This window comes from Channa argus, chromosome 6 (assembly GCF_033026475.1).
Source record: "Channa argus isolate prfri chromosome 6, Channa argus male v1.0, whole genome shotgun sequence".
Lineage (NCBI taxonomy): Eukaryota > Metazoa > Chordata > Actinopteri > Anabantiformes > Channidae > Channa > Channa argus.
The window spans coordinates 23,223,968-23,248,449 of record NC_090202.1 but is presented as its reverse complement, the minus strand read 5'-3'; the positions used below and the strand labels follow the sequence as shown (position 1 = coordinate 23,248,449).

The window sequence follows — 24,482 nt, the reverse complement described above, 5'->3', positions numbered from 1 at the left end:
CTTCAAGTGGAAAGTATTTTAGCCTACAGTCCCATCTGCTTTCACTTTGATTCCCCATCTAAATAGATATTGTCAACAGCATGTGGACGATTATGTGTTACACTGCAATTCACTTCAAAAATATTGATGTTACAGAGATTTTCTATCACCACCATAAGCTGTGCGCAAAACAGCGTCTGCTTGGATCTTGGAGTTACACACACATCATGTCATAAAAGTTATGACTCATAATTGCAAAACTTTTTACTGATAATAGGAAACTATTAAATTTGAAACTTTAATCCCAGACAAGAATGTCATTCATATCCTCAGGAAAAACCTGCTTGGTCTTTTAAGCCCACACATAAAAGTAGTCTTTAATATTGCTGTAAAAATTACCAACACAGGGACTGCATATAAATCTGAGCTATACTAACCATACATGTGCACTACATATACATAGTGCGTGTGTGCGTGTTGCTATGAGGGTGTACTATGGTTGGTAACAATTGCCAACAAGTAATGCCAGTGGTGGAATTACCAGATGATCTAATCAATACAGAAGAACACACGCATCAATCTGTTCATTGAGACTCGGACGGTGTGTTTGATTGCTTATCATGGTTTGTTTCAATAGCCAGTTATTCCGTGTGTGCTTTAGGTTTGTGTGGTCAGTAACACAGCTCACATTAAATCCATGAAATAGTGTCAGGAGTTACTGTGGTCGAATGCAGACTACTGCTGTGTAGTACCGTAAATGTAGTTTTTTTCTACATTTAACATCGACCTCAATACAGTTTTAAAAGTGCCGAAGGCTATTTGGGAAAATAGCTCGAGATCTTTTAATTAATTACATTTCTGCCCTAAAAAATATAGATCCAATATACTCTATATTTAAGAGTGGGTCAGGTTTACTTATCATGATACCTTTTTGGCATGACTAGAAAGCAGTCCACTGTATTGATACCGTTTAATTCAAGACCCAGATGCTGCAAGGTACAAATCAAAGGGATATGATGTAATGTTCTATTTATTAAAAGCTAGACAGAAATAAAGATTAGATGATAACATGCCTGATGTTCATTATTACATACAGAATTTATGTTTTTCGTTTTCTATGTGCTTGTTGGGTTTTCTTCCTGTTTTTGCAGCTCATGCTCCCCCTCTCAGGAGTTTATCAGTTGCAGACAGGAATAGCATCATCACAGTTGGGGGCAATGCATTAGTACTGGTACTCTGGTAATGCAAAAAGTACAGTATAACGTTAGTAGGGGAATGCAGTTGGAACATGTTACCTCATCAGTTTAGTAATATTACTACTAGGTACTTTATGCAGCAACACATTATCAAACTGTAAACTAAACTGTGATTTTTACATATAAAGACAGGTAATTATTCTTTCTTTCCTGTCCTTTCAGTCAGTCTCTGCAGAAATGTTGACCTCTTTGTACAACAGGATGGTGCACAGCAGTAAGAGGTGGCACTCACACAAAACTAGTTTGTGTGAATGCCCTAAAGTTAGTATCAAATGATCGACAAGTCATGAAAAGCGGGAGAAATGTGTATTTGGTAAGAACTTAACTGGGCCTTTATAATTTTACTCTATTTGTCAGACCGAATGTTAAATTAAGGAGACGTTGGATGAACGCAAAAGTTATTAAAAAGAAATAAGTTACAGTCTTGGAACATACTATCTTAAATTAATGTATTACTTTTACTTTACAGTTTAATTTGTAATAGATTACTTTTTTACAAGTAACTTCCCCAACAATCGCCCACAAACACTGTGTTAAGACAGACTCCTTTCTGTCTGTGCTTTTGTTTTTTGCCTGCCTGCCTCTATTAATAAGCTCTAAGTTTAATAGGGAGGTTGATCGTACTGAAAGCCTTAAACAGCAGGTCCAAGGTTTTAATATGTTCGATTTATAATTGTTATGGAATACCATTTGAAAACTTTGACAAAACTGAAATGCAGTAATTTACTCATGTGAAATTTTCTTTCCTGAATGCAAACATTGAGGATCTTAAAGAAGGGCCAGATCGAAAAATAATATTACGTGAAAAGTTAAATCGATCTAAGCATGGCGTGAGTATTGCGTACACTTAGTCTGATCAGGGATTTGGGGTCTGCAGGTTTCTGTAGTTCCAACCTTGTTAAAGGTGTCAGTGATCCTCTCTTGGACCGTGTTGATGAGAAAGTGGTGCACTGATTTGCAAGTCTGGTTTAAAACTTCAAAGACTAGCCTTAGTATTCACAGGGTGGGAGGTGAATCGTGAATCTCCTTTAAAGCCCATGGAAAAAAAAAATAAAGAAACTCAATCTTCCTTTGCCAAGATTTTGAATGTTTTGAAGGTTTAGCTACCTTTTGACACCAGTTTCATCTTTTGCTTTGTTAAAAACCTTTAATTGAATCTGAATAAACACATACTGTACTGTAGCTCCAAACAAATGCACGAGACATTTTTTCTGCTTAGACTGACCACAGTTGTACAGCCCACGTTGCCAATCACATGAAACAGCTGTTTGGAAAAACATGCAGAAATGCAGACATATGTCTGAATGATGCATCACACAAAGACGCCACTAGGAAGAGACAGCCTGACGGTGATGTCTGTCTGTGTAATTTTATTCAAAAAACACCATTTTTACTTGAACATTTTTAATCTTTTAATTACACATGCTTGCACATTGCTGGGTCACATTAAATGTGGTATGTTCCTGGAGCTATTACATCAGCACCAGTGACATTTTTGAAATGTCTCCCCTGCAGTAGATTCTTTAGAAATGTGTCAGGCTTTGGACTCACTTTGAACACTGCAGGACACCAGTCAGGATGTACTGTAGTGCAGAAAAAGAGCACAAGACTGGCAAAAGTTGGACTTTGGCTGTTCGTACAGTGCAGATAGCATCTGTAATTGAGTCATTAACCAACACAGACACATCTGTGGAGCAACTTTTACCTTAATGAATAGCAGCATTAGTTTTTGATGTTCAGGGCTTTGAACAGGGTAGGGGGACTCAGAGGTGACAGAGGGTGAAAACTGATTTTAATCAAAACATCTTGTCGGTTGTTGTGATTAAAAACACAAGACACCTAGTGTGCAGGTGCAACTTTGTTGTGTGGGGATCAATCCAGTAAATCTTTTCTTTACCATAATCTGCAAAATGCATGAACAAAGATCTCCTAGACATGTTTTACCCTTTAAACTTCAATGGAATTGAATGTAATTACAAAAGCATTTAATGTCATGTCCATGGGAACACTGACAACTAAAAATTCAACTCCTTTACAAATCCACATGAAGAAGATCTGTGAATGTTATTTCAGTAGATGAGACCATGATCTTATTCTTCTCTATTGCACATGCAATAGGCACTTTTTCCTCAGGAGGCAGAGCAGCAAGATTCAGGAAGGTCTAGACACGCACGTCCCCGGTGTAGTTAACAAGCCGCATGCTAACTAAAAACTAACCTGGAATGTTGAATGGTGTGCATATTGTTGGGTGTTGTATATTTCTTGACATAGTACACCTGAATTACACCTGGCCATACTTTCAGTAAAGGAATGAAATAGGTAGAAGTCTTAATGTTACTTACACTTCAATACAGGTTTAATATGCTTTGCCAAGGTGCTGAATGTGAGCCAACTGATAAACCTGTTCAGAGGAGTAATTTGGATTCCTTCTTGGTTGCAGAATGCCATCCTTTATATCCTCTCAGCAAACTCTGACAACATGAGAATCTGCTAATGTGTATTTTTACAAACGTGCTCATTCTCATCTTCCAGAAGGACTCTTTGTTTTTATCTCTTTGCTTGTGAAATTATAATGGTGGGAATATCAATGCTCACCTAAAGTCTATAAGACAATCAAAATGTGTTATTTCTCTGTTTGCAGAGAATCGTGTGTCCTAATTAGGTTTCTGTATGTACTTATAGAATTTTAACACTAGCTTTATTATTTCTAAAGAGGATATTCTAAAAACCTACTATAAAACTCTCATTCTGTTCTCATCACAACTTCCCTTAAAGTGTTTATAATTATTTTTTCAGCCATGGAGCCACTGGATGTGTAAAATTACAGTGCTGGCCTCTTCTGAGATTGCTTCTTCCATGTGATCACAGTGAACATTATTTTATGTGAGTATGGACTAAACAAACTTGACATGGCATTGTGGTTAAGGAAAAGGTACAAATGAGCAAAGTCACCAGTAAACAATTAAATATCTATTCTCTGAAGTGGCCTCAATTGTGAAGATGTACTAGGCAACTATGAAATGTTGCTCGCCTGGGAGAACCTTGGGCTGCCCCAGGACATAAAATTAATTTCCTTGAATATCTATCCTGTTGCTGCTAGAACCCTGACCTGCATATACAGCATTTTAATCAAATGTTGTTGGGATGTATTGGTGACGTTTTACAGTTTGCTCATAATGTTCTTATAAACTGTGTTAATAACATGTAATTTACAGTAGGTTTCACACAGTGAAGTATTTTCCTAGAGGCACCCTATTCCGATGATGGTAATGAAATCTGTCAAAATAAAACGTTCTCCTAACTACCCCTAAGCCAATAAAAATGTGGTTACATGTCCACAAATCACTCTGCTTTGTACAGATTCCCAACTCTCACTCATTTCGTTTAGAACAGTAGTTTAATGACTTTAAGAGACCCACACTCATATAGTTTTTTCTCAGTAGTCACATTAGTCCACACAGCAATGACTACTGAGCAGCATAATCAGGCTACTAAAAAAGAGGAGCACAATATGTGCAGCACTCTTAACAAATTTGGTGGGGAATGAAATTGATAGTGTCTTTGTACTGAAAGTTTTAAATGTTTTTGGACTGGAGGAAAATTATTACTGGCACAACAATACTTCAGAAAAACTGGAAGACCTTGTGCATTTGGGGCCAGTTGCGGTGCGCTGAAGTAATTTTTGTCAATAAACGCTTCAAGGCTAAAAAAAAAAAACAACCAAGGGAAAAAATGTGAATATTCATTACAACTTCTCATCAAGTTGTTATGAGTTATATTTATGTATGTTCTAATACACTATATAGAGAGATTTACTACTCTCTCCACCTAGCACTCCTGTTCACGGTTAGGCAGCAAACTTAAATGAATGCGTTTGCAACATTGAGGACCTGCAAAGGAGAAAATTGCATGACAAAATGAGTAAACAGTATAAAGAAACTAAACATGCCCTTTCGTGCATACCCTGACCACAGCCTCTGTGTGCCAACCAAACGTAGTCTTCATGAAAACAAAATTAACAACTGCTTTAACACTTCAGCAAAAATGGCAACAAGCCCTTGTGGGATTTACGATTCTTAAATTGCCCCCTTAGTTTATTTGCGGCCTCTTACTAGCTGTCCCTTTGATTATGTAGGTGAATTTAATTGGAAACATGAGAGCAGTAGTAAAGGACTCATTTCATGGAGGCCATTGCTCTCACGCCATATACTGAAGGTCACTGTGCTCGGTGCCATAGAGAAGATAAAATCAACCTTAAGACAAAACAAAACAAAAGAAAAAAAAAACAGCTTATACTTTGGAAATGTTTTAGATGTCACACTCTGTGAATAATATCCTGAAGTTTGTTATTGTTTTTCTTTTCATGTGTGAAGACATTAATTTCCTCAGTTGTTTGGGACTTAATTTAAATAATAGAAACACTCTTGACAGCTCTCTCTCTCTATAGAAGACTTTAAAATTAGGATTATAGCAATAAAAGTGCCACAAAGAAACTTTATGTCAGCAGTAATTCATTTGCAAACACACCTGTCAATCAATGTAATGTTTCTTCTCTCTAGATGTTAGATGTATCCCACTAAGACCTGCCTCTACACTTTTTCTGTAAATGAAAACTTTTCAAAGCATAAATTATCATTATTCTTAGGGCAATATTCAGTAAAGCAAACACACAAAGTTGTGTTGCCTTTTTCAGGCCTTTTGCAATTGACACTTACAGCATCAAGGATCCAATATAATGATAAATTGCCGTTTCTCTGAGAGAACATTGATTGAACCACCGACTGGGGAAAGGCTGACTGGCTGTTTGAAATAGCACATTAAAGACACTATAAAAATGATTTCCATATGCCCTATAATGTAAAAATTGAGCTCTGTTTGCAATTTTCATAGAGTAAGGATGCAGGCAGCACTGCCTTGCCATGGTTTTCTGAATTCCTCTTTCTCACTCCAGTCCTCTTGTTTGCTGCTAGAGAGCACAGTAGATTGTGTGAGGATAATTTTTCCTCCCAAGCATCTGGAAGTGTGCTTAATGACCATTAAAAAACAAGATGAACTATTCTTTAAAATGACAAGGGGAGGGGTACGCTGTGGTTTAGGGCTCATGCTCCCTTCACATGCAAACGCTGGCTTTGTGACATGCTGTGCAGTCTCCGGGGAGACCCCTCAGACCTTTAAAATTAAATTTGGCTGTGTTCTAAATTTATAAGTAACACTAAACTGACATTGCTGTGTGGGAATTTGGTGTCTTAATATTTCTATCAAAGAGAGAGAGAGTGGTTATCTTTACAACATGTTGTCCTTGTTAAAACATAAAACTGTTGACCGTTAGAAGTACACATATGTGATGCTTATCACATTAATATGCTGAAACGTGACAGAGATTATTATTAAAGTCTGTTTCAGTAAGCCTTAATTACCTAATTAAAGTTTGCAATCTCGAGCAATGCTAGTAAGTAACTGCTGCACATAATTTCCTTTAGCTCCACTCCAAAAGACAAAACAAATGGTTTTAAAATTCAAGCCCCAGCAACAGCAGTCTGTTTGTGGCCCATGAATAATGTGAAGGTCAAAGGTACCGGAGCTAAAGGATGTTGAGTCAGTCACTCTCTTCAAATGGTAAGTCAAAACATACCCTTTCAATTATTCACTCAACAGACTGGAACTGAAGCTGGCCAACCACTGAAATATTTAGCTTGAGATGATGTTAAAAGCAAAAACAGTTTAATTACCTATATGTTTCTGTGACTTTAGTTCCAGCCTTCTAGAAGATACATTCAGTGATTATTGACAAGACTTGTAGAGCCTGTATATTAGGACCCAAAACATATGTCAACTTTTTTCAGTAAGTGAATGCATCATTTCCCACAGGAGACAATTTGGAAGTGCCTTCCACCAAGTAGAATAGTATTCCTAACAAAGGTCAAACATACTTGTAATACAGCATTATTATTATGAAAATAATAATAAAATAGGCAATGATGTAGGCAAATATAGGGTGTGAACTCTCACTTCAACAATGTACAATGGCAGTTTCACCCTTTGAGCCTTTCTTTATTTCTGCATAATTCTGCATATCTGCGATATGACCAAACACAGGAGCAGAGTTTCAGTCCCAAACACTGGACAAACGAACCCACAGTTAAACAAATGATTAAAAAAGTAAACCTAGTGTATATTCTTTAAGTTATTGTGAAAATTGGTCTGATCTTAAATGTTTGTGACTGGCAAAGGGAGGTGGGGGGTGGGGGGATGACAATGAGATGACAATTGGGTGTGAGTCTGGGAAGAGAAAGAAAATGTGGGTCTACACTGTCAAGGACTGATCTTGATAACACAGATGTGTAGACGTGTGTCACGGCTTCAACAAGGTTATTTCGGACTTTAGAAGAACAGTTGTTGATGCTTAACATGCTGGAAAGGGTTACAGAAGAAATTCTAAAAAGTTTCTAAAAAGCCAGGTCGTGTGAACGTTCAGCACTGCTGTTACTCTACACAACAGTGGTCAACCAATGAGGTGCACAATAGTCCAGTAAGTCACAACAAAGCCCAGGGGGTTTTCAGGGAAACTAAAGCCCTGTCTTGTATAACAGTGTGCATGGCACAATTGACCACACCCCAACCAGGACATGAATCTGCAACTTACTGTACTAAGTCAGGCTCCAGCAGTTATATATATATATATATAAGATGATCAAAAGCAGAATGCATAGGTATAATGCCATGTTGATTTAAAGATGAAGCGAAAAATAACCCAGCTTCATTATTTGCCATTTTGATGTCTTTGATCTTGCAGTCATTAGTCAAACTCAGACATGTGCTGAAGACTGAAAATGAAGAAACGCTGTGTTGAAGACGTAGCAGGAAAGCGGAAAAGGGGAAAAGGTTTTCTCCACTTGAGATTTTTGATGTTTGAAAAATATGTCATTTGCAGGAAATCAGCACATCAAGAAAAATGATCCATTTACCATATAAATGCGTGAATGAGTGTGAAGAGTTGGTTCTCTGCTCAGAGCTGGAGTAATTACTGGGAAAAAAGAATTCTACATTTGGAGACCATGTGCACTTCCATGCATCCCTGATTGAAACAAATGAGGCAAATAATTGGAAATGTGGTCAGTTTATTACGGTGAGGTCCATCTTGAGGCATTTCACATCTCTGAACAAACGACTGTATTTATACAATTTGATTTCAAGAGATATTGCAATCAATGTAACAAGCAGGACGCAGCAACCTTCCTTATAATGATTAATAATCACGTTACTTTAGGGACTTTATGTGTGACATTTCATGTGTGTTCATTTGCCTGGTTTGTGAGTTATTGGTGACATCTTCAGGAGCGGTGTAGTACTGCAGTTTGTCGATAAAGCAACGTCAGCGCCGTGCATGACGTGGAGGATGGAGCGGGGGCGGATGCCTGAAGATCACGCTTCGTGGAAGGCAATTTCCTCCAAAATAAGAGCTTCCATCTACAATATTTGCTTCGAGACTCGCATTTGTAAAGTAGCCCACACCAACTGCTCAGATTCTGTGAATCACGCCAAGGGCCCCATTTTTTAAAGGTCAGCCAAGGTACCTACAATAGAATAAAAATAACTCGCACTTTTATTTCGAAAAGACACTAGCAAAGCTTTGCTGGCTGGATGCAGGGATTTGCTCGCTCAGTTAAATGGAAGCAGGCACATAACGTGAGCGCTGCAGGATAAGTAATCATGGATGTAGCATTCTTGGATAATTAAGACAACAGCGCTTTCCCGTTAAAATTACGTGATATTTTTAGCTGTGCAAACAACGATTTGTTTCTCCTCCGGGCGACTGCTATCAGGTTGCTACAGTGGTAAGGAAGCTAGCTGTCAAGTAGGATCGTTAGCCCTGTAGCCAGCCACATCAGCACCGCTCATGTTAGCCAGCCGTTAGCCATCAGTGTGAAAAAGCTGTTGTTCTGTGTCGAGAGATGCTCTGTTGTGATTTTGTTCGACCACAAACAAGATGCCACCTTTATTTGTCTGTGTTTGCTGCTGTCTTGCAGAGATTTCATTATGGCAGACAGTATCATGAGCAAAGCTGCTACCATGGAGATCCCCATTAATAGCAATGGAGACACAGGGAATCTAGCAGAGGATGACAGCCTGGAGCAGGTCAGTTAGTCACATTCTGTGGCAGCTCGCTGACAGTGTCCATTTTAAAATTTAATCTATATTGGCATTGTGTGCTCAGTCTGTGGTTCTTTACCATGACATTAAAACCTAGCAGTAACGCTGGTTAGGCGAACTGTTACCTAATCATGTACAGGCCTGCAGCTTATGCTACTAAGACTATCGATACCTGCCGCTGGGAATGATGCCTTAAGAGAATAGAGTTGGAATAGCTCTGACAGTAATTGGGATTGGATGCTTTCACCCGCTAACCTTTCTCATTATGTGAAGTCGATCAAATGAATCACTGTAGTGCATCATTTACATTATGTCTAACCCTGAAATAGCCTGCCATGGTTGAGACAAGTGTCAAGCTATACAGACAAGCAAAAGTAATACTAGAGGCAAAAGGATTGTGTTGGTGTGGTGTTTGTGCAGGTTGTGCAGTTTTTTCCCGCAGTGCAAGCAATGAAATCTATTTCTATCTATTCTATCTATTTCTTTTACTCTAATCTCTTTAATTGCTGACACTTTGATTAAAAATCCCTCAGGATTTGCAGCAGTTGATGGTGTCTGGACCGAACCTGAATGAAACCAGCATTGTCTCAGGGGGTTACGGAGGACCTGCAGGGGGCATCATTCCAACCAGCACCATCAAAGGTATTGTTAGCAAACCTGACTCGCATTCTCTACATGGTTTTCCCCCAAGTTATCACAGATGTAAAGGAGAATTAAGTAGAGCTGCCGTACCATATCTTGTACATGATCAATTTAATAGCTTTGCTGATATAGACAACTGAAACACGAACTACTTTCCCTGATGCTGATGCTTCTGGTTATTTTTGTTTGAACCCCAGCAACCATTCTGACTTCTTTCGGGCTGTCATGAGCCGTGCCAGTGATTTGTCAGTGTTGTTGGAATCTTTTAACAAATGATGGACTTGGATAGTTGATGGCTCTTTAAGGAGGTTTTATACCTTGTACTCCAGTGTGACGCTGCAGATCTGCTAAAGTCTAGGCACCTGGTTGATATTACAAACATCCATATCCCTTAGGGCCTGCAATTCGCTTCAACCCTGATTATCTGGATGGACGACGGGGTCCTGCAGCAATACCAGGTGGCTGTGTATTATAACGCCCCTTTTTTGTTTTCTGAAGTTAACCATTGTATGTTGGTCTGTTTTGCCCCCTATAAAGGGTTTTGGTATTGCTTGACCAAAGGGAATTGTATGCAAACTTGCTTGTATCTCTCCAACTCACAGCTTCAACAACAGCAAATGTTCTGGCAGCTTTCAAAATCAGAGATGCACTAACCTGATATTACAGGGCTGTCAGTTGGAATGCTGTATTGATGTTTAATAAGGTTGTCCTCTTTTGTACTTTGAAATGCATTTTGGATGTTTTGTCGTTGCTTGGTACTTACCTTTCATTCCATGAAGTCCACTTTAATCATTTTTTAAATAAATCCTTTTTATTCTGCATGAGCAAGCAGCATGGTGGATTATTTCAAGCCCCCTTTAACTCCTACTTATTACGTATCCTCCACCACACAGCCTAACATTTTCATTTCAGTCTACATACTCTCTCTTTTGCTGCACATCTCATTTCCAAGTTCCACTGACACACATTTCCTTTCCATGCTTACTTCTCATTTTCAATCTTTATTGGCATCAAACTCATTTCAGACATTCGCATGAAATCCAGGGGTGTTAGCTTGCCTAAAAGCCAATCTGCAGCCACTCAACCTGCCCAACACACGGGCCAGCATCCAGGTATCACCACGCTCATCACCATGTCCAACTCATAGTCACAACCCATACAGTTTCTCTAAACCTCTGCCTCTGTAATTATTGTAAAGATTAACTTCAATTAGGGTCTAAGTGATTCTTTCTGTTTTAGGGTCCTCAAACCATAACACTTGTAGTTCAACAGAAGAAGTTTCTCGTGGTGTGGCTGTGGAAAAATTAGACAGCGTTAAGAAATGGGGCATAAACACATACAAGGTACTGTAGACTTGATTTTGATAATTTGTTTTTAAAAGATAGAGTCACAATATTTCACGTCACTCTTAAAACAATAGTGTGTGTGATGTTTCTTCTTTGCAAAAATGTGCTCACATGCATACACAAAGCTAATATGGGGTAGCTGAATTTATTAGATTAAAGTTTTTTTTAGTGTGGAGTTCCTTTTGAGTGTTTGCCTAGACAGTGCTTCCCAGTCAGGTTGCAGTGGGAAGGAAATAACTGAAAAAAGGGAAAGTTAGTCTGCAGCTTTGGGAGACATATATTTATCTTGAGTGCGCTCTCTGTCTGTATCCACTTTGCAGTGTACCAAACAGATGTTTTCAGAGAGGTTTGGCCGAGGTTCACGGACAGTAGACCTGGAACTGGAGGCCCAGATTGATGTGTTAAGAGACACCAAAAGCAAGTACGAAAACATTCTCAGACTGGCCACTGCACTCATCGAACATTTTCAAAGCATGGTACAGACACAACAAGCATTAGGAGATACCTTCACTGACCTCAGCCAGAAGTCCCCAGAACTGCAGGTACAGTATTGCTGAAGTTCACCACGTGGCCCGACATGGAAATGCAATTGGTAATGTAAATCCTCTGTGTTCTTCTGCAGGATGAATTTGGGTATAATGCAGAAACACAGAAGCTGTTGTGTAAGAATGGTGAGGCTCTGCTCGGTGCCATCAACTTCTTTGTGTCCAGTGTCAACACACTGGTCAACAAAACCATGGAGGATACTCTGATGACCATTAAACAGTATGAAAATGCAAGGTGAGAAAACATGGCCTTTACCACAGTTAAAAAGTAAAACTATGATTTACTTTAAGTTGCTTTAACATGATTGCTGGGAATAAGACTTAACTGCTTTTGTGTGCAGGCTTGAGTTTGATGCATACCGTTCTGATCTGGAAGAGCTGAGTTTGGGCCCTAGGGATGCTGCTGCCATGGTCCGCGTTGAGATGGCGCAGCACGAGTACCAGATCCACAGAGACAAATATGAACGGCTGCGGAGCGATGTTGCCATCAAGCTCAAATTTCTGGAGGAAAACAAGGTTAGTAATGGGATATTTTCTCCAAAACATTTGCGGCAACACCGAATAGCTTTTTAAAATAAAGGTGCATCCGGAGTCACGAATGTCCACATACAAATGCCTTATTTACAAAAGGGTAACACCCCCTGAAATGTTGATGATCTCCAGTCACCATGATGATGTAGTAATGTATAAATGTACTCCAGGATCTGTGAAATTACTGCTGGGTGTGATTACACTGGTGGGTGTGTAACCAGGCAAACTAAACCACTAGTGTTCGTCATGCTGGGTGTGGTCAGAGGTAAAACAAGCTTGTAACTTTCCACCATAGACGGCAATAAAATGCTTCTTTTCTGTTTGTGTCGCTCCATAAAAACACCCACTCAAAACAGCTTTTGGATACTTTCTGAATGTCTCTAAAAACAAGCTCACGAACCGACTGTAAAAAGCTGTGTTTTTAATTGCAGGCTCTTCCTTCGTTTTCTTTCTTTCTAGGTGAAGGTGATGCACAAGCAGCTGCTTCTCTTCCACAATGCTATCTCAGCTTACTTTGCTGGCAACCAGCAGCAGTTGGAACAAACTCTAATACAGTTCAATGTAAAGTTAAAACCCCCAGGATCAGACAAGCCGTCCTGGCTGGAGGAGCAGTAAAGAGCGCTCGGGGTTCAGCTATTTGAGATGAATAGTGACATGCTGGTCAGTGAAGAACATGACATTGTGGTTAGATGGAAAGGGCGTATAAAGTGTATACTGCAGGATAAGTAGGGGCCAGTGGTAAAGACAAACATGAGATTACTTTTATAACGTTTTTCAATGTCACTTATTTTACATAAATGGGAAAAGTTTAGCTGTATTTAGTATGTTTTTGTCACGAAGTTCCCTTTTTATTAATTTCTTATTCTTTAGGTAGCACAATCATTTCTGTGTATATCACTTCTTATGTACAGTTTAGGCGATGGCTGTGAGGATATCTCTTGGCAATTTTGCACATGCATTATTTTGTTGTTGTTTTTATGTTTAAAGCATTACCTTTTTTTATATTTTTGTATCAGCAGGAGGAATTCCACAAAATAACATTAGAAGCCTCTGAAAGATCTTGAATTTTCATCCGGTAACCGTATTCTTAAATATGGTTTTACAGATTTAAGTCAACTTAATCAGGATATCAACATTTTTTTTTAAGTTATACCACCAGGTTTTTAATAAGTTTTGTGGAATACCTGCCTGAATGATCAGTTTACACTTTAAATGCACAGTTTGGAAAACTGTTAAAGTTAAATATACAGTTTTTCCTCTAACCTAGTTTACACTCCATAATTAAGCTGACCTCCTAAATTTTACTTTCAGATATGTCCTTATCAATCAAGCATAGTTACAAGTATCTTTTTCTATAACTCACAAGTTATACAAACATGCCTCAAAAACACATTTTTTTTTGACAATAAATACAGACTTCCTAAAGAAATCTAAACCAAATTGCAACACACAGCCTGTGGATGATGATGCTTGACAATGTTCCAATAGGAGGTGCCAATGTGCAAAACTTGAAAATGATTTTTGAGACTCACTTTTGAAGCCTGAAACTTCAACATTGAAAACAGGTTGCATACAATAGCATAAGGCGCTCTGGGGAAAAATACGTTTGACAGAATGTAAAAGTACATTTTTACTTTGTGTTATTTATTCCGCAGTCTGTTTGAGACATTATGTTACTTAAACATATTTTAAGTTGTAGTCAGCTGATTGTCTTCGTCTTGGTCTGCATTTTCAGTGATTCTGCTGGATGTTTTGTTCCACACAACTGTCTAGTTGACACAATCCTGTTAGTTTGATATGGAAATCTCCAAACTGTACAGAAAAATGTGTACAGAAAAGTCACAGTATATGTAATATGTATGTAAATGACAATATAGTCTGATATCTCTTCCGTGCTTTCTATGACTTATTTCATAACCATAATCTTTTCACTCATTTGAAAAATGGCTAGTTGTGATTTCAAGACTAATCGAAGCACACTGATCACTAAACTTTTTTTTTTTTTTAATTTTGGCAGAAATTCCTTAATTTAGCTACTGTTTGAAACAGGAAATGAACTGCTTTTTTATTACGTAATTGCAGTAGATCCTGTAATTACTCACCCCAGTAATCCATCCATCATCCTTAATCACTTATCCTGTTTAGGGTCATGGGGGGCTGGAACTGAGCTACACCGTGGGCAAGATGTGAGCAAATGTTACTAAATGAAATTAGGCTGGAAAGGAAATCTTGATAAAAGACTGTGTTAAGGTCCGCTTGCACATAGCCTGTAATTTAGACTTCATGATAAATGATCTTTTTGTCTATTGCTTGTTTTACTCCAGTCTGAAGTAAACAAACCATTCAACAACATGAAAGAAAACTGAATTACCACCTCACAGTTGTATGCCACTCAGGCTGCAGTTTGCAGTTTTTGCTTGACCCAAAGTGGTAGTTTGGGACCCAAATTCCCTGGACACCTGGTATCACATTAACAACAATGGGATAGATTGACCTCTGACTACCAAATCTTATCAGCCTTGGGTTTAAGTCAAATTTTGAGAGGTTTCTTCAAGGCATTCCTGTGATACTATCAGAATGGGATGGACTGACTGACATTCAACACAAAAAACATATTGTGTCTGGCCACAGCTGTTACTGCTGCAGGAAGAAAAAGCTAGTATGCAGTCAGACATTTTATGTGGTTTTATTTTAAGACTTGTTATTCAATTTGTCAACTGTAAACAGATAAAGAGACGAATGAACAAATCCTGCTGCAGCCTACATGGTGCAAATACTGTGTGTGGGTCTTGTTTACTCCGATTCTACAGACTTGAAGGCATTTTAAGCTGAAAATCTGTAGTCTCTTGTTTTAACAAGAACAAAAAGCAGACAAAACCGAGGAGCTTGATTCAGCTGCTCGAAACACCTGCTCACTTGGGACGTTTGTCTTGATTGTATTATTAGCCTCCCTCACTAATCCATAGAGAACCAAATGATTTGCATAGAAATGTATGTCATGTATTATTCAAAGGAAATAATTGCCATCGATTGACTTCGCTGCCAACAGGGCCACTATGACCAATAATCTACACTCTAACGTGCTCTCATGGCTTAATATTTAACCAGCATAGTCTGTGAAGCCTGTTCATACACTTTCACTTTTTTTATTCCAACAATAAATGAATAAAAAGGCACACTACACAGTTATGGTTCATAGTTGATCACGTGGCCTATAAGTCGGTTTTCTGGTTTACAGTGAAAGGCGTTGAATTCTACAAAGACCTTAAAGAATTGATCTTCTTTCGCTATCGGTCAGCAGATTAATCACGCTGGAGGAGTCTAGAAATCCAGTGGACTGCACATATAATAAGCTCATGTCAAAGGACGTTTGATACCCCGCAGTTCCTCCTGTTGGAAAGGCGTGGGCTGGCATGGACGCCGCCGCGCTACCTGGGCGTGCCCGTAACGCGCAGGTTGCGACACACTTCTCCCGTTTGCTTGGTGTCACTCTCCACTTTGGAGGTTTGAGCGAGAATCCTGGGGAACAGTGTGGAAATGTAACCAAGTCAGGTATTGGAGGTGCTGCTGACTCTGAAAAGGTGAGGCCTGTACGAGCAAGGATTTCAACATGGTTATTTACGATATGATTTTTGGGTTTTCTTTTTCCGCACAGGGTTTTATTAGGTCTCCTGTGGTTAGAGGCTGTAAGTAATTGAGTACACAGAGTATTTTCGTTTTAGGCTAATTTTACTCCACTACAAGGGAAATATTCTACCTTTTACTCCACTTTATTCATTTGACAGCTTTAGGTACTTTTTATACACTATTTTGATACAAAATATAATCAGCTAACTGATGGTGTCTTATTATGTATTTATCAGTAGTCAGTACAACTTTTCACTTCACTAACCAGCCGTTGCTTCTGTTCCACAATGAATCTGTATAATAACCGATTTTTAAACAGTAATACATTCTTGCCATAATTGTAACCTTTTGAGAGTTTTTGACAAATCTGGAACAGTGTTTTTTATTTTCAAATTTAACACTGTTTAAATACATAGTTTCCTTAGTGGACTACCTTTGTACTTTAGGTAAATTCTAGAAGTAGTACATTTACTTGAAGAGGAGTATTTTTTTAGACGAGTATTTGCACTTTTACATCCGTATAAAGTTTGTGTACTTCGACCACCTCTGCCTAAGGGGAGAATATGATCATCTTGTAACAACTTGTGAGTCTCACTATAGATCTCGAGTAGCTTCTGTCGTAATAAAGTGAATCAAAGATGATTCTTTTTGTTATGCTTTTTGTAAGTTTTGTCAAGCCTTTTATGAAGCTAATCCTAAAGTAATTAACTTAAGGCATGAAAAGTGGAGAAAGTGAATTCTTTATCCAATAATAAACATTTCCCCTCACTGTTGTAACGTGCATGCGATTCTTTGTAACAGTGTCTCCACCCTGTTCTGGTTCATTCAGTCTGAATGCATCATCCTAACTGGCAACATTTTGGACAAGTCGGTCCAGCACGAAGGATTCGCCACACATCTATAAAAACAAACCGGCTAATTTAGTTACAAGCTCCTTGTAGATTGTGATCCCACATGTGAGCATGACTGAGATGATGACTGCATCCCAAACCTGTTGAGCTCTGTGACTAAAGATGCAGCCAGGAGGTCCTTCCGCTCCACCACCACCACCTCCTCCTCCTCCACCACCACCACCACCACCACCTCCTCCTCCTCCTCCTCCTCCTCCTCCTCCTCCTCCTCCTCCTCCTCCTCCTCCTCCTCCTCCTCCTCCTCCACCACCTCCGGCCCCTGGCTTCCCTCCATCATTAGATGGCCCGGGTCTCTTTGCCAAGGGGCCACACCGGCTCTCCAGAATGCGCAATTTCAACTGGGAGACTCTTCCTAAACATAGTGTGGTAGGAAAGCACAACATCTGGACAACAGATAAGACTGATGGAGAATATGAGCTTGACACTGATCATATAGAGGAGCTGTTCAGCCACAAACAGGGCCAGCAACAATCCAAGGCTCTAAACCGCCAGAGTCTAAGAGGACAGCCAACTGGAGCCTCAGGAGGGGAAATGGTGAGTACAACCAACCAGGGGTTACAGGTGAGACACTTTGTTAAATCAGAGTGACACTTTGACCCCAGTGGTTCATAGGAATGAGTTAAAATGGTTGGTGTTTTTGTTGTGTAATGCTGAGATAAGGAGTAGCATTGATTTTTGCTCCATGCACGAAGTTGACGTCAACAGAAAAATATTCAGATTTTCCCTGGACTTAAACCTAAAAATAGCATTGCAGCAATGATATTTTTTACATGACAGCTCTCCCCTGTTAAGTTCATTCTACATATGCTAAGAATCACAATCGGTAAGATTTTGTTTAGGACGGCAAGGGCTCAATAGTAATCTGTTATCAGTTGTTTAACATTTCACTAGTAAGAGTGAGAAATAAGCAGTTTATTTTTATTAGTTAGTATAAACTTAATGTAATGTCTCTCACCATCATCACGTTTTGATTTAGAATCACTTGATGCAAGGGTGGAGTTTTGCTATTCTTCATATCTGTTTGCCAAAGGAAGGTATATATGTCCTCATAGAGCACTTTTCATGTACTTTGAATTTGAGCTCCTGTACATAAAAAAAACTACAATTATTGCCAAATTATAAAAAGGCAAGTCTCAAATCCAAACATGCTGAAAGAATGAATTTAACAATTCCTTTGTGTGTCTGCGTATATCCTGTCCTGTTGTTTGGCATGTGACGTTTACTTTGATCTATGTCTTTTTTTCAAAAGAGGCACTAAGAAATTGTTCACTGATCCACAGTGCTATCTTTGCCCTGTTTGTTCAATACAATACAAATCAAAGACTTCTTAACCTTTGGAATAAACTCTGTTGGAAGGGTGGGGTATATGCGATACAAAAGAAACCCATCAAGCCAATAGTAAAATTATCTTAGCAACTGACAAGCTGATTATATCCAGGTCTGTGTCTGTTTCCATTCCTAGGTTTCCATCCTCAGTTCCAAGAGGAGCATGAACATTGGAATTTTCCTAAAGCAATTCAAGCGGTGAGTCAGTGTTGGGATTTTTAAGGTGTGCTTGGTTTTGCACAATATTCAGTGTAAAACAACACAGGATAAGGTTTACCGATTCATCCGAAACATGGCTGCCTCATACTGTGCTCACCAGCTTCTCAATGCCAGCGTGTCCTGGCAAGTCTGATCTGTTTTACAGCCCTAACAGGTTACCCTCCTAAGGTAATCTGCAGATCAGTGTTTGAGAGGCATTGTAAATGTACACCCTAAAGCTATTTGGGATGCACAACAAATCTAACAGGAAATGAAAAAAGGGTGCAATTTTTATGTGATCCAAATGATCCAAAAATGTCACAAGCAAACACAACTTATGGATTCACATGTGAAATTTACCTATATTGAATTTACCAATGATATTTTCAACAAAGAAGTGCATCTCTTTTCTAAACATGTTCTATTAAGCTATTCTATTTCTCTCATGTCCTTTACGATATGTGTTGTTGTGAGGAATGACACACAACAAAAGTGTTACGCAAAGCTTTCTAAGCAGGTAGAAGCGTGTTGGTGTCATTCAAAGAAACAGAAGTGTGGTATTAACAGGACACGGAGTGTTCATAAGATGTCCCAACCCCAAAGAAAAACATCAAGATGATTTTCATCTGTCTCACCATCTCCCTCCACAGGCCCGTAAAGGACATCATTGAAAAAATTAAATCAGGAACTAGTCTCAGTTTTGGATCTGAAAAACTGAGGGAGCTGTGCAAGCTGCTGCCAGATGAAGGGGAGGTACTTTTGCAAGATGCTCATTTCCTTTCTAACATGCGCATTTTTACCACCTTGGTGCTTATACTGTTAGCTCGTTAAAACAAGTTGACATGATTTGTGAGCTTTTGGGGACTTTTTGTATTCGCTTAATGCAGGTGAAGCAGCTGGTCAGTTTTAAGGGTGACCATTCCGCTCTCCCTGAAGCAGATCTCTTCATGCTGACCCTGGTCAACATTCCCAGGTGAGCTACCTGAATGTAATTCCATGTGTTACTCATGTTAAATGTCAGTGGTGGTTTAGTAACGATGAGTCATATTCCTCTGCTAGTTATGAGGAGCGTCTTAGCAGCTTGGTGCTAAAAGAAGAATTTTCCCCCCTCATGACTGAAATGAAAGAATTCATTCACACTTTGACAGCTGCAGGAAAAGGTATTGTTGATTTTCCTTGATTTGAAAAGTCCTCAATCCATCTAGACTTGCAGCACAATTAACCACTTCACACTTTCACTTTCACACTATTAGAACTATTGGAGTCGGATCATCTCCATTCTGTCATTCGACTGGTACTGAAGACTGGGAATTACATGAATGCTGTGAGTGTTTCATACGTCTTGGATGACTTTCCACGGTGGCTGTGTATCTCAGAATCTCATTTTATTTTATTTGAACACAGGGCGGCTATGCGGGCAGTGCAGTTGGTTTCCGAATGTCTTCTCTGTTGAAGTTAGTGGATACCAAAGCAAACAAACCTGGAGTTAATCTTATGCATTATGTTGTAATGGCAAGTACTGTAGCTCATATTATTTTCATGTGTGTGTTTTATGCATCTTACATGTTTGTGAAATGTGATTTTATATTTAAACTCTCATATTCTCCACAGCAAGCTCAAAAGGTAGATATGTCCCTGCTTAACTTTCCAGAACATCTTAAACATATTAAATTTGCAGCAAGGTAAACAGTATCATTTTTCAAAGACTAACTTTATTTTAACCCCCCTTCTCTTTGCCGGCATATCATAATGAGTTTCTTTCATTTTTCTAGAATAAATAGAGATGACATTGAAGCAGAATTTGGACGACAGGTAAAGAAAATAGAAAATGCCAAGGCGGACTCTTTGAAGCAAGAAGACCTAAAGGCACAGATGGAGGATTTTCTAAAGGTGAGCAAACCTTCCTTTGCAGATTTCAAGTTAGCGTGAGTTTTGAGGGGGCGTACATGTTGCGATATTTAATTTGGGCACTCTGTAGGAGGCTGAGATCTGCTTGGCAGACGTGGAAACTAAGCTTCAGGAACTGAAGTCAGTCAGTGACTCTGTGGCGGAGTACTTCTGTGAAGACCCGAACAAGTTCAAACTGGAGGAATGTTGCTCCATTTTCAACTCCTTTTGTGAGAAATTTATACGGGCCATAGAGGTAAGCCTGTGTCATGGTGTGTTCACTGTTTCCCCGTTAACTCCATTGATCTATTAAGTGTGTGATTTTGTTTGCAGGAAAATAAGGAACGAGAAACAGCAGAGTTGAAGCGGAGCCACAGGGACAGATTACAGAGCACCGCCAAGCGCCGATCTATAGCTACCTGTTCCAGTAGAGACAAGGAAATGGAGGGTATTGCACTGGAGTCCGTATTACAGAACGTCCTTACAAATTCTGTCCTTCGGAGGAGAACTGGAGGGCCCTTCTCCACTCAGGGAAGCCCCACGAGAGGCAGCCCTACAGGTGGAAGCCCATCAGAAATTACTTTACATGCATCTCCACCCATTGTAAATCGAACAAGAGGAGGCTCTTTTAGAATCCGAGAGTTGGGCAGAAAAGAGTGGAATTCAGCAAGCGAACTCACCAAGAACTCATCAGAATACAAACCCCCATCACATGGGGACGACAAGCGAACAGTTGCCACTTCCTATAAAGAAGAGCTGAAAATGTCTGTAAAAGGGGATTCTAGACAATTTACAAAACCGGCCAAAATGACCACCAACACTTCCCCCTTAGCGAGATCACCTGCTGCTGTTGATGGTGAGGAAGATCTACAGGACAATAATGAGGAGGAGGCCCAGAAGTTACGTGAAGCATCTAAGAAAGTTTTGCGCTTTCAGAACAGCCGTGGCAGTGTCTCCTCTGTGGAATATTCTCTGGAAAGTCAGAAATCACCTCCCGCAAGTGCAAAGTTGCCTCGTCAGCGCACTGTTGATGAGGACACAGAGGGGTATTTTGGAGATTCAACCAATGAGGATTTAGTTAGATTAATTTGTGCTCCTCAGTCCTCCTCAAAACATAACCTAAGTCGTAGCCACACCGTATCTACCAGTAAAGTCACTAAAACTGAGGACAAAGAAGATAATCTGTGTGCTCAGCCTCCAGCTAGAACTCCTAATCCTGTGGCAAGAAAAAAAGGGACTGTGCAATTAGAGGGTACTGACCACCAAACCTCGGATGCATCTCACAGCTTAAATAATCCTCAAGACATGAATTCTTCATTAGCAGAAAAGAAAGCAAGTGCATCTTCAACCCGTATTCCAGATGAATCCCTTGGGGAGCAACAACAAGAAGGAAAATCAGTGGAGCCCACAGGCAACCACTTAAAGAAAAATACTGAAAATACCCCCCCCAAAAGTGCATGGATGAAGACTGAGAGCCCTGGACTGTTTTTTAGCTTTTTGAAACGCCTCGGGGATATGAGCAAACTGCAGAACAGCAAAGAAACTGCTCATAAGGGCACTGATTCTGGTGTGTAGTCATTAGGAGAAAAAAAAATCCAATTAAACGTCAGTGTCACTTGCCAATATCTCATCATAGTGACAACGAAGTGTAATGTCTAATGTTGTGTAAACTGATGGGGCTCAGAGTGGGTTATTGGACCGTCGTTGGAAAATGTTTGTCGAGGAAAAGGTTATTTTGCATGTTTACCAGTAGATGGCAGAATATAACCAGTGCCAGTAAACTTTAGCTCAGGAAAAAAGATGATATTGTTGGTTTCCAGACAATAGGTACACTGTCTAGTAAACAAAAGAAAGATGGACACACTCACTGTGAAACACTGTGCCTCTTACCTCTTTATCTATACATGATAACATTCTCCTGACAATATGCTATTGTCCTCCTAGATAAGAGTAAATACGTAGGACCACAATGTACTCTTACACTGTCTTACAATGTACAGCAGTTGAAGTTAGAGGGTCTAATGATAAGAGAAGATAGAGAAATCAAGCTGTATTCGATCTTGGTTTAGTTGTTATTTTTGATACCTGGCTATTTGCACTGCATACTTGAATACAATATTGTTATTTTCAGTTTAACAGTGTGTAACACATGTTTGCATATCTTTGTTATCCTCATTTGTTCTTCTCACAGAAGTACATCACAACTGCAGAAGGTCATGAATGCTTTTAGGGTCTTACACAATTCAGCCATTGTTCCAGTCTTAATTGGGTCAGTATTACAAAGGCAGCCTGTATCTGACCAAAGCTGAACCATGGACTGTCAGTGGCAGAGTAAGGGGTGCTGATCTCATGTTAACCTGAGAAAACATTTAAAGGGCTACAAAGTACTTTCCCTCCTGTATTTACCCCCGTAAACGGCTCGTGGCACTGCCAACCAACAATGCCAGTGTCACCACCAGGGCAGAAGTAAGGGTTCACAACCCAGCTTCAACCAACCGCCATACACTAGCACCTGATTAAAGAGATACAATATTCCGGTTTAAGGAGTTCAGCTATTTGACTGTAGTGCACTATAGTATTTAAAGGTGGTTTTATTTAAACACAGACAACAGTAATCAGAATTTTAGATATAGATACATAGATAGATAACGATAATGGATAAAACATAATAATTACAAACAGTATTTTCATAGAATATCTTGTCAGTTACAGTAGTAAACCTACACATGAACACCAGTTTCTTTACATAAGATAATCTTACTCTCTATTCATATGAGAAACTTTTAACCATATATTTATACAGCTCTATTTATACAGTTGGTTTTGTTTGATGACTCAGCATACTTTAGGATTTAGCTGTGCTGGATGAAAAGACTGCCCTTTCCAATCATGTATGACCTTGTGCGAAGGTAAGTCACTGAAATTCTGAATTAGAAAAAAGAAATACACACTTTCTTTTTTTAAAGCAACCTTCTAAATTGCAGATTATGTGGCTGTGTAAAACCTTTCATTTTAATATTGGTTTAAGAACACAGTAATAAGAGTTACTCCTGTGTTTGTTCTGTCCAAGTGATGAGGAAAATGTCCCTCGATGTTGTTTTAAACTGTAAGGCACCATTGTTTATGTCAACATTGTTTTTGTAACATTCTTTTGAAAAATGACACACCTGCTGTAACATGAGCTGTTTATTATTTAATTGTTGCTGTTTTATTTGCAGGTAAATGCTACCATCAGCAGTTATTATATTAGCTGCTTGTCTAAGCTGTTATGAAGTAAATGTTTTTAATAAACTGTCGGACAAATCCAATACATTATAGCTCATAATCATTTATCTCACATTTATATACATATTGGTATTTTGTTGAATACGTATGAATATATGGTGAAATGTTTGTAATGTGGCATTCTTCAGTTACAAACCTTGTTATAGGCTAGTCAGGATGTTTCAGTGTTGCCTCTGAGATTCACCTACAGTATGTTTGTTGGTCGACCTGCTCACTGCTGCTGCTGCTGCTCCTGCTGTCTGACTGCAGCAGCCATCTTGACTAAACTAGGAAGGAAACAGTGTTCATGGCAACTCCACATTGCAGAATAAAACCCAGAGATGAGTGCGTTTGCCCCTCACTCCAAGCCCCACCCCCAACAAAGTCCCCACCGTCTGCACCATCACAGCAGCCTTACATGGTGCATCAACATAACAATCCATCTCGGTCGTCCCGCCTCTCACACAATCATCTACATTAAATAATTCCACACACCAGGTGGAAATCTGATTTCCCCCTCTTTTTCTATGCAGAGCCATTATTACATATTCAGACTTATCAAGTACTCTGACCCCAACCCCCATACCACCACCTGTCTACACCCAAACAACCGTGTTACCAGAACAAGCAGGATTTCCCTGCTTTTTGCACACACTCATCTCAACCTTGTCATTTCCCTGCTGTAACAGATTCAACATGTAAATAGCCATTTCATTGTTTACAGTTAAAAGATGCAGAAAAATTCAAAAATCAAGACACGCTGTGAAACTGTTATGCCACTAATCTAGATACAAATTTTGGATTATGACCGGATTGTTT

General features: G+C 39.3%; 2 protein-coding genes across 11 annotated transcripts; both read left to right on the top strand.

The window, feature by feature from the left end:
• Positions 1-8,854: 8,854 nt before the first annotated feature.
• Positions 8,855-14,341, top strand: LOC137128476 (arfaptin-2-like). 9 transcript variants are annotated; one of them, XM_067506525.1, is made up of 10 exons: positions 8,855-8,921; positions 9,263-9,371; positions 9,920-10,028; positions 10,424-10,486; positions 11,054-11,140; positions 11,268-11,371; positions 11,695-11,916; positions 11,997-12,154; positions 12,261-12,435; positions 12,910-14,341. In XM_067506525.1, the coding sequence occupies exons 2-10, from the start codon at positions 9,273-9,275 to the stop codon at positions 13,063-13,065; spliced, it is 1,173 nt and encodes a 390-aa protein (XP_067362626.1). In that variant the 5' UTR covers positions 8,855-8,921; positions 9,263-9,272; the 3' UTR covers positions 13,066-14,341. The 9 variants fall into 9 exon arrangements, with proteins under 9 accessions (XP_067362626.1, XP_067362625.1, XP_067362629.1 ...); XM_067506524.1 differs by having other exon boundaries at positions 8,857-9,070; XM_067506528.1 differs by lacking the exon at positions 9,263-9,371 and having other exon boundaries at positions 8,857-9,070.
• A 1,536-nt stretch (positions 14,342-15,877) lies between these two features.
• Positions 15,878-23,707, top strand: LOC137128474 (FH2 domain-containing protein 1-like). Of its 2 annotated transcripts, none has more exons than XM_067506520.1 (12): positions 15,878-16,031; positions 16,879-17,522; positions 18,451-18,512; positions 19,163-19,265; positions 19,400-19,485; positions 19,572-19,672; positions 19,766-19,836; positions 19,917-20,024; positions 20,124-20,194; positions 20,285-20,402; positions 20,491-20,655; positions 20,733-23,707. In XM_067506520.1, the coding sequence occupies exons 2-12, from the start codon at positions 17,091-17,093 to the stop codon at positions 21,972-21,974; spliced, it is 2,559 nt and encodes an 852-aa protein (XP_067362621.1). In that variant the 5' UTR covers positions 15,878-16,031; positions 16,879-17,090; the 3' UTR covers positions 21,975-23,707. The 2 variants fall into 2 exon arrangements, with proteins under 2 accessions (XP_067362621.1, XP_067362622.1); XM_067506521.1 differs by having other exon boundaries at positions 15,914-16,031; positions 16,907-17,522.
• The last annotated feature ends 775 nt before the right edge of the window (positions 23,708-24,482 follow it).